This window comes from Eupeodes corollae, chromosome 1 (assembly GCF_945859685.1).
Source record: "Eupeodes corollae chromosome 1, idEupCoro1.1, whole genome shotgun sequence".
In the NCBI taxonomy this organism is placed as follows: Eukaryota; Metazoa; Arthropoda; class Insecta; order Diptera; family Syrphidae; genus Eupeodes; species Eupeodes corollae.
The window spans coordinates 91436732-91447237 of NC_079147.1; the positions used below are offsets into that span (position 1 = coordinate 91436732).

Sequence of the window (10506 nt, forward strand, 5' to 3'; positions counted from 1 at the left end):
GACAAACAATTTGGTAAGACTTATTTATCTATTAATATATGTCTATTTTATTTTAAAGTAGGGTTTTTTCATATCAGAACTAAATAAATTTTACATTTTTAATCACTTTTTGTATAAATTATTGCTAAATTTATAATAAAAAAAGGTGCCAATAGTTGGTTCCAAATAAGTTGGGTTTCCAATTATCAGCACCCGGGTGCCAATAATTGGTTCTATGGAACTACAACTATTGGCACTGTCAATAAATATACTTTTAAGACTGCCAATAACTACTTTTTAAGGTTTGAAAAATGCCAAGAACAAATAAAAATTACAAGTAAAAGGATGTTCAAGCTGCTCTATTGGCCATAAAAAATGGACAAATGACTAAAAAAGCAGCTTCCAAGAACTACAAGATACCACGATCTACTCTACAATTCCGATTGAGTTCAAAATTTATAAAAACACGTCCTGGGCCCGCAACGGTCTTAACTGACGAAGAAGAAGCGAGTATTGTTGAATGGCTTAAGGTTTCACAAGAGAAAGGGTTCCCAAAAAGAAAAGAAGTTATTTATGCTGTCCAAGAATTTTTAAGGCAAAGTAATAGAGAGCATCCATTTGGTAGTGAGGCAATACCAGGAAAAGGATGGTTTAGATCCTTTTTGAAGCGTTATACCACTTTGACTTTCAGAGCAGTTGATCCAGTTTCGTCAGCAAGCGCAAATGTGGCGGTAACAGATATTTTTGGCTGGTTTGACTCCATACAGGACTATTTGATCAAAAACCACTTTTTCTCAAGCCTTGAAGATCCTAGCCGAGTATTTAATGGGGACGAAACAAATTTTTTACTGTGTCCTAAATCTAAATCCGTTCTAGCTGCAAAAGGATCAAGAAACATTTATGAAGTTGATAGAGGCCAAGCCAAATTGAATTTAACTGTAATGTTTTCATTCAACGCAATGGGATCAATGTGCCCTCCAATGATCATATATCCTTATAAGAGATTTGAATCGAAATAATAAATGGCAACAAATTTTTCTTATTTAATTAATTCTAATTTATTAAATTTCAATAATGCAATGTCCAAAATAGTAAATTTAGATATAATATGCCAAAATGATTACAATAATTTGCGGAGCTAAACAATTTTTGGTGTTACCGCGTTAGACAGCAAAGAGACAGAGTGAATTAGCTATCAAGTTCAGTATGTATCCAAATTGTAAGTATATGCATTGTACAAAAGAAATGAGAGCAAAAATCTGCATTGGCCGTTACAAGAAATTAGTGAATACAATTAAACAAAAATTTTAAATGAAATATATAATAGACTAGGGTGAGTTGTTGATGTTTGGTTTTCAAGCTTCTCCGCAGCACATTTCAGAACATTCAGCCCCCCCTGGAAGACTCCGGTCTTTCAGTGATAGGAAGTGGAGCTACCTTAGATATTGGACGAGTGTAGTTGCCAAAATTCGTGTGAACAGTGACGACTCTGACTTCACCATCATTTCCAGGATGTATTTGCGAGATACGACCAATAATCCATTTGGAGGGTGGCAGGTTTGGCTCTTTGAGAAGAACGATATCGTTAACTTGAAGATTCAATTTAAGTTTTTGCCACTTTGGTCTATGTTGAAGGGATGTCAGATATTCCTGATGCCATCGCTTCCAAAAGCCTTGGAGTAAAGTCTGTAAAGCAAACCAATTAGTTTTAATACAATTATTTGAAATATTTGATTGAGGAACTGCAACATATTGTTCCCCAATCATAAAATGTGATGGACTCAATGCAGTTGGTTCACTATCTGATACATGCCACATGGGACGCGAATTCAGCAGAGCTTCGATTTTTGCTAGTAACGTGTACATCTCTTCGTATGTCAACTTGTTCTCACCAATAACACGTTTGATGTGGGTCTTGACAGATTTTACACCTGCCTCCCATAAGCCTCCAAAATGTGGGGCTGCAGGAGGGATAAATTTCCAGCTTATGCCATCCCTTGACAGGTGATCAGCTACAATGGTGTTATGGTGTTGACTTCGAAGTTGATTATACATTTCATCCAGAGTTCGTTTCGCGCCGTGGAAGTTCGTACCATTATCGCTCCAAATTTCGCTGGGTTTACCGCGACGCGCAACAAATCGGTCTAAGGCTAACAAAAAAGCATTTGTCGAGAGGTCTCCAACTAGTTCGAGATGGATTCCCTTCGTAACAAAACAAACGAATAATGCTATGTACGATTTAACCAATTTAGCATTTCGTAATCGAGATGAACGCAACGTAATCGGACCGGCGTAGTCACATCCAACTTTACTAAATGGTCGTGAATAAACAACGCGATCAATTGGGAGATTGCCCATTAGTTGCTGTGAAGTTGTAACGCGTTGACGGAAACAAACGATACATTTGTGTACAATTTTACGGATCAGATTTCTACACCCAAGAATATAAAAGTTCGCTTTTATTAAAGAAAAAGTTAATGTTACTCCCGAATGCAAATATTGGTTATGTTTATAAGTTACTATAAGAGTTGAAATGGGATGAGTTTTGCACAAAATTACAGGGTGTTTTTGGTCATAGCTTAAAGTTGATTGTTGAATACGACCTCCAACGCGAAGCACTCCAAAAGCATCGAGAAAAGGGCTTAACGACACAAGTTTATTTCTCTTTGATAAAGGCTTATTTCTCTTCAAAAGACCGATTTCGAACGAAAACAACGAATACTGCGCCTTTTTTATAATAACAATTTTAGCATGTAAAAGTTCTTTTGTAGACAAAGGTCCAACAGTTCGATATTTTTTGTCTCGTACATAATTACGTAAAAACCGGCGCACATATGCAACTACACGAATAATTTTATTCCAGTTAGATACATTTTTAATCAATGTATCTACAATAACTAGATCCATAATATTGTCTGTTTCTAAATAAGATACAAATACCTTTGTCTTGCCTCTAGGTAATTTTCTCTCTTCTAGCTCTTCTTTTGAAAATTCTTCTGGAACGGGAGGTGATGTAGGCCAAAAATGTCTGTCCAAGCTTAACCAATGAGATCCCTTCCACCACATCTCATTTGAACACAAATGCGATGGTGAAATACCACGAAAAGCAATATCTGCCGGGTTGCTGGCCGAGCGTACGTGATTCCACATCTTACGAGGTAATGAAGACAAAACCTCCGAGGTTCGATTGCCAATGAATACCGACCATCTTTTTGGTACTGCTGACAACCAATGGAGAACTATAGATGAATCCGTCCAAGCAAAGATTTTAGATTCTTTCTCCTGTAAAGAAATCTGAATTTTATTTATTAGACGGGTTAAAAGAAGAGCTCCACAGAGTTCAAGTCTGGGAAGCGAAAGTATTTTGATGGGTGCTACTTTAGTTTTAGCTGCTACCAAAGAAACCGATACACTTTCATCTGGATTAACACTTCTGCAATAAACGACGGCTGCATAGGCGTCTAAAGAAGCATCGCAAAAGCCATGTAGTTCATAATTGTTTTTGTCCGACCACATTACTCTAGGGATACTTAAATTTTCAAGTTGATGAAGGTCTTGATGAATTAATGTCCAACGATCGACCAGATGCTCTGGAACTACTTCGTCCCAAGATAACTTTTCTTTCCAGAGGTTCTGCATTATTATTTTCACACCAACAACAACTGGGGCCAAAAATCCGATTGGGTCAAAAATTCTAGATGCTTCCGAAAGTATTCGACGTTTAGTGACAGTTTTGGATGTATCCAAGCGAACCTTATAAGAAAAACAGTCTCTCGATGGGCACCATTGCAATCCTAATAATTTAATTGAACTCGATTCCTCAAAATCAACTGGAGACAGCTCTCTTTGTTCCTCTGGTATTGACAAAAGCAAAGGCCAGCAGTTGGTTGTCCATTTTCTGAGATGGAAGCCAGCAGATTTTAATAATTCGACTAGTTCAGCTTGCAGCTTGATCACCTCATCGATAGAATCTGCCCCGGTCATTACGTCATCTACGTAAAAATCGTTGAGGATAATCGACGAAGCAACAGGATGTGAAAGAGCGGATTCAAGTGCTACCTGTTGGAGGGAGCGAACTGCTAAAAAAGGTGCTGAAGTCGTGCCATAAGTGACTGTAAGAAGGCGATAATGTTTGACTGGACCTTCAGGTGATTCCCGCCATAATATCCTTTGAAAATCAGAATGCTTAGGAGACACCCATATCTGACGATACATTTTCTCTATATCTCCCGATATTGTGTATTTGTGTCGTCGAAATCTTAGGCATATCGAAAATATATCACGCTGAATTGTAGGACCTACGAGAAGACATTCGTTTAATGACATACTACTGTAACTTTTGGCTGAACCGTCAAAAACCACCCTTATTTTAGTTGTGCTACTATCGCTCTTAAATACAGCATGATGGGGTAAGTAGTAACACCTGTTGTTATCAACTGCAATCTCATTCGGTGGCACCTCTTTCATATGTCCTAATTCCAAGTATTCGTTCATAAACTTTGAATATTGACTTTTTAAATCAGGATTCGATGCGAATTTTCTTTCAATTGACTGCAGACGATTGAAAGCAACTGAAAAAGAGTTTCCAAAAAAAGTCCTTTGATTGGGCTTGAAAGGCAATTCCACCATAAATTTTCCATCAGAATGACGAATGTGAGTATTCACAAAACTGTCTTCAGCTTGTTGTTCTTCTAAAGAAAGAACAGGTACATTAGAAACTTCTTCTAATCTCCAAAACCTCTCGAGGTCAAAGTCTTGGCTGAAATCTAACTGGGTACAGAATGTAACAAGTCCAGAAGTATTCTGATTAAATTGACCAACTACAACCCAACCAAAAATAGTAGGAATCCTTTCCGGTACTTGATGCTCTGCTGGGGTTGCAGGGCCAGTTATGATGCTGAACACCTTATCTGCACCAATCAAAATATCAATTTCACCAGGCTCTTTGAAAGTTGGATCTGCTAGATCGAATGATAGACGACTTGAATCAATGTTAACTATGGAACACGAAGGTAATACTGAAGTAAGTTTTGAAATTATGAAACAATCAACTTCAACGAAACTAGAGTTAAATCGAGAGTGAAGATTGGCGGTAACTAAACCATTAGTTACACCAGCTGAAGTTGATGCAATTCCAGATATTGGAATTCGAGATCGTTTGCGTTTAAGGCCCAGGCGTTGAACAGCATGTTCGGTTATAAACGAAACCTGAGAACCTGTATCGAGCAAAAGGCGTATGGTTTGAAAAAATCCCTGGCTATCTTGAATCTTAACAATTGCTGTGGGAAGAATTGTATGAGACGGACGAGAAGATTCAAGCGAATGATTGGAAACAATCGGAGGATTTGGAAGAGATGTTGTATTATTACTTTGAAGGTCATTAGAAGAAGAATGTTCAGTTGCTGGATTGTGTGTAGGATGAACCAGTGAGTGATGACGCGCCTTGCATGTTTTACACCGAAAGTTTGACCGACATTTATACGAACCATGACCTTGACGGAGACAGTTAAAACAAATTGAATGTTTTTTGACAAACTCACGACGAGAAACGACATCGAGACTAATGAAATCCGTACATTGAGGTAAGATGTGACCACCATGACATTTAGGGCAATTTTGTGTTGATTCCACTAAATGTGACCGAACTGGTGTAATGGTTTTCTTTCTTGTTGTGGTTAGTGAAGTACACGCCTCTAAATTACTACACCTAGTCTGTAAGAAGGTCAAAAACTGATCTATTGTAGCGTCTTCTTGTGCTCCCAAGTTATCAGCCCACGCCTGTCGTGTGTCTGGATCGACCTTTTGCAATAGCAAATATATTAGCCACGGATCGCGATTATTAGATTGTAATGCATTTAACCCTCGGATGACCTCATCTGCACCATCTGTTATCTTACGGAGTACCTGAATGTTTTCAGAATTAGACGAAGGTAACGAAAGAAAAGATTCAACAAAGGACTGAACAATGAGATTCTTTTTTTCGTATCTTGCTTCTAGCCTATCCCATGCCGCAACATAATTTTTTTCTGAACACCGCATGTGTTTAAGTAAACCCGAAGCACCACCGCGCAGAAACGACTTAAGGTATTGAAACTTTTGAGCACCGCTCAGGTTAGTGTTCCGATCAACCGAACTCAAAAAAAGATCTTTAAACTCAGGCCAGTCTTCATACTTTCCATCAAAAATAGCAATATAAGCTGTAGGCAGCTTAACCGATGATTTTTGTGTCGCGGAGTTTAAAGTTTTTAAAAAAGAAGTCTGTTGATCTGCTAATTTTTTGTAAAAATTGAATGTGTTTTTAAATATTTTTCTTCGTATTCTTCAAATTCAAGACCCGGGTCAACAAAGTTTGCATCATCGCAAAACTCACATAATTCATGATTTAGAGACAAGAAATCTAACCAAGCTTGGTGAAGCCTTTCTAACCGAATCTCAAGTTCAGCAAGAGTAATGTCAACTGGCAGCGACTCTGCATACTGTGCTGCACGTGTCAGGGTACCTTTAGCGTAACCACGTTTAACTTTGATCGCATTCATATTTGTTATTTAATTAATTTAGAATAACGAAATGGCAAGCAATGTTAATATTTTGTCACGTGTTTAATTTCTTCTTTGTTCTATGCGCGCTTAACACTCAATAAATCGTCTCATAGTTTATACATATATATATTATATATATACAATATTATACACCACATAAATTTTAAGATTCTAGCATGTATTAAAAAAAATCATTCCTTCATATCACCATCAATTGCCATATGCAACGATTAAGTGCAGCTTTTATAATGATTAATTTAATTGTAGCTCAATTAAAAGTCTTACCACGATCACGTATCACAAATGTCCAAGAAAAAACGAAAAAATTGTTTAAGAGATCCGACCACGAAGGACCATAAAATGAATCGAAATAATAAATGGCAACAAATTTTTCTTATTTAATTAATTCTAATTTATTAAATTTCAATAATGCAATGTCCAAAATAGTAAATTTAGATATAATATGCCAAAATGATTACAATAATTTGCGGAGCTAAACAATTTTTGGTGTTACCGCGATGATGGTTAGACAGCAAAGAGACAGAGTGAATTAGCTATCAAGTTCAGTATGTATCCAAATTGTAAGTATATGCATTGTACAAAAGAAATGAGAGCAAAAATCTGCATTGGCCGTTACAAGAAATTAGTGAATACAATTAAACAAAAATTTTAAATGAAATATATAATAGACTAGGGTGAGTTGTTGATGTTTGGTTTTCAAGCTTCTCCGCAGCACATTTCAGAACAAGATTAAAGGACGATATACGCAAAACCATTCCTGATACCTGGGGCTGCGGAATAAAAGAAAATGGCTGGATGACAAAACAAACATTCTACGAATATATTTCAAAGGTGTTTTACCCCTTTTTGACTCAAGAAAAAATAAAACTACCAATAATACTCTTTGTTGATGGACATAGCACACATCTTACACTCCAAGTAAGCCAGCTATGTGTCAAACTTGGCATTATCCTGATAGCTCTTTATCCCAACTCTACACGCATTTTGCAACCTGCAGATGTTTCAGCTTTCAAACCCCTGAAAAACGCCTGGAACAATGGAGTAGCAGATTGGAGGCGGAAGAATCCCGGAGAAAATCTCACGAAGGAGAAGTTTGCTCCTCTTTTAAAAGAAGCTGTTGACAAAAGTGTTTCTCCAGCTACCATTGTTAATGGTTTTAAGGCTTGCGGACTGTTTCCTTGGGACAAGAACGCCATTCATTTCTCTAAATGTTTAGGCAAATCCAAATACAGCTATTCCAAAAACCTTCAATACGACTTGAACCAAAACGATGCATTTGAAAGTTTTTGCAATATAATTGGACGACAGAAAATAGATCAGCTCGAAAGTTTTAGTTTGGATAGCGAAAACACCGATGAATTAGCACAGATGCATGAGCTCTACAATTTTTTCAAGACCAATGAATTTAAGCGAGTTGGAGAGAGAAAAACATTTGTTAACAGTGCCACACAAACTGATCCCTTTGACTCGGACATAATCGATGAAATAGACATAAATGCGATCAACGATTTTTTGTTTGTTGGAGACGAAATCGAAAATTTAAATACGAACGATACAGATACACAAATAATATCAAACGATAATGTCCCTGTCCTAAATGTGAGCGATTTATTAGACTGGCCTGAAACACCACTACGTAAAGGTATCAAACCCCAAAAACAAAATAAAAGCTTCGATATCACTAATGTTACATGGATCGAAGAAGAAAAAAAGAAAAAAGAAGAAAAGCAACAACTTGAAAAACAAAAAGAAGAAAAAAAAGTTCAAAGACTTGAACTGAAAAAAGCTAAGGAACTTGAAAAGATTAATAAAGTTGAAGCTAAAAAAATTCAAAGGAATCCGAAAAAAAATAAAATTGCAAAAATGCTTCCTCCAAAAGCTTTTTTACAAGCAATAACCTCTCCAAAAACAAAGATATCGAATGAAAAATCTCCCAAAAGACAGATCTTACTCAAAAACTCTCCCGAAAAACAGATATTGCTTGAAATCTACAACGAAGTCAGCCAGGAAAATGTTATTTCTCAAACCATACCAAAGGTTAGAAGTCATGTAAGGAACTTGTTTTTGAATACAAAAGAAATCGGAGAAAATAAAATTTGTAGTGGACAGATGTGTTTTTGTTGTACAAATTTTATGACAAACACGATTGGCTCCGAAAATTGTGGAATAAGATGCACAAAATGTATTAGGGAGTACCATATTAAATGTTTAAAAATGCTTAAACATGATATTCTTCCAGCTTTTGTCTGTTCTTTCTGTAAATTAAAATAAATAGATTTTAAGTTTTATTTCAAAAATACATATACTAAATGAAAATTATTTGAACTTGTATTATCTTATGTGTACTTTCTACAAAATTTTCTTTTATGTTTTTTTTTACTATTATTTATTAAATTTAATTAAATTAAAAACATATTTTTTATTTTTATTAAAGAGTATTTAGCTACAGTGAATAAAAAAAGCTAACAAAAATAAAAATTTCTTTGATTTCAAGTGTGCCAATAATTGTAAATAATTAAGATGCCAACGATTGTGGTCGGGTGCCAATAATTGTAATTTTTGGTAAGCTTTTTTTAATTTACCATTTTTACTATCTTTATAAAAACAAAATAAAAATAAAAAAATATTTTTGAAAACAGAATTTTCCAAGTTACAATTTGGTATATTTGACGTATTTTTAATTCCATAAAAACGAGATATACACGCGTTTGGATCTCAAAATTCCTTAGGGGTGCCAATAACTGTATCCGTTACGCTATCGATCTTAGAAAAAAAAGATTACTTGCAGGTGGAGGAGCATCCTGGAGTAGTGCACTACAGTGAGGCTGCAAACAATTTTTGTAAAACAAAAAAAGAAAAAATAAATTATTCCAAAGTAAGTTTATTTTCAGTTTTTGGTTTATAATTTTCTCTCTTTTTTTATTTCCTGTTTTCATTTATTATACTTTCTCTTACTTTTAATTTGTATTTTATTTTTGTATATTTAATTCTTTTCTTTAATTTTGTTTCTTTTATTTAACTTTTTTTTTTAATCAAATTTTTGTATTTAATTTTAATTTCTTTATTTTTATTATTGTAGATTATTTTTGTATTTTTTTTTATTTATTAAGATTTAATAAATTATTTGAACTGTTTATAACGTTTTAAAAGAAAATGAACAAGGTCTTTCCTTAACTGAATTTTCAGTTGGTTTTTGGTGTTTTCTTTGGGTTTGGGAAGGCGGTTGTTTCTTTTTTTTTAATCTAGCTAGGATGGCCGGCTAGATACACTAGGACTGAGGTGGAGGTGACGCACATGGTGTAAGGTACGTTTGGCGGAGCAAAAGGGTGAGTTAGGGGCTACTTCATAAATAGGAGGTTGTAGTAGCCTAGGTGGTATCCGTCGGATACAAAGGGTGGGCAAATCCTCCGAGGATTAACTCCATCAACGACCCTCCCCCTCTATAGGGATCACTCTCCCCAACACATGGACAATTCGGGTCTCCATTTTTTTTTAATTTTATTTATACATGGCATGAAGTCGTAACCCCGTCTAGTGCTGCGGTAGCAAGAACCCCCCCGTCGGCGAGCTAGTTCGTGCGAAAGCAAGCATGCCAAGCTACCGTGTGGCCTGGACACCCTCTACTTTCTGCTGCCAGGATCAGCCCCGGGAGCCTGTAGCCCGAGGTTGTAATGGTAGTAAGAAAAGGAGAGGATTACACCCAAGCGGGTTCGTTACAACTTTTATCGGTAGTTTTCATACTGCGGATATTTTTTTTGTTATTCGTGCAAAATCCTACTATAGACGAGTGAAATTAAGGATGAACCTGGAACTAATTGTCTAATTGCAATACAATTTGTGTGAATGAGGTCTTATTTTAAATTGTCCGTAGAACACGATGCCGAAAAGTCTACTTCTGTACACGGCGCGGATTTCGAAATATGGCGGTTTTTTCAAAATTGCGTCCCATTATTCTACTCTATAGTGT

At 35.9% G+C, this 10506-nt stretch overlaps 2 protein-coding genes across 2 annotated transcripts; one reads left to right on the forward strand and one right to left on the reverse strand.

The window, feature by feature from the left end:
* The first annotated feature begins 324 nt into the window (after positions 1 to 324).
* LOC129941489 (uncharacterized) lies at positions 325 to 998 on the forward strand. The gene has a single exon (XM_056050135.1). It carries the CDS (start codon positions 363 to 365, stop codon positions 996 to 998), a length of 636 nt encoding a protein of 211 aa, XP_055906110.1. The 5' UTR covers positions 325 to 362.
* Positions 999 to 1365: 367 nt separating this feature from the next.
* Positions 1366 to 6515, reverse strand: LOC129941496 (uncharacterized). The gene is made up of 2 exons (XM_056050150.1): positions 6350 to 6515; positions 1366 to 6245 (listed from the first exon to the last, which is right to left on the reverse strand). Exons 1-2 carry the CDS (start codon positions 6513 to 6515, stop codon positions 1366 to 1368), a joined length of 5046 nt encoding a protein of 1681 aa, XP_055906125.1.
* Between the last annotated feature and the right edge of the window lie 3991 nt (positions 6516 to 10506).

Bases quoted from the DNA above. Each gene is read 5' to 3' on its own strand.
- LOC129941489 (XM_056050135.1), top strand. From the start codon at position 363: ATGACTAAAAAAGCAGCTTCCAAGAACTACAAGATACCACGATCTACT.
- LOC129941496 (XM_056050150.1), bottom strand. From the start codon at position 6,515: ATGAATGCGATCAAAGTTAAACGTGGTTACGCTAAAGGTACCCTGACA. The intron at 6,246-6,349 runs GTGAGTTTTGCG...AAAAATTAGCAG, and splicing joins GTCTCTAAATCATGAATTAT to ATCAACAGACTTCTTTTTTA.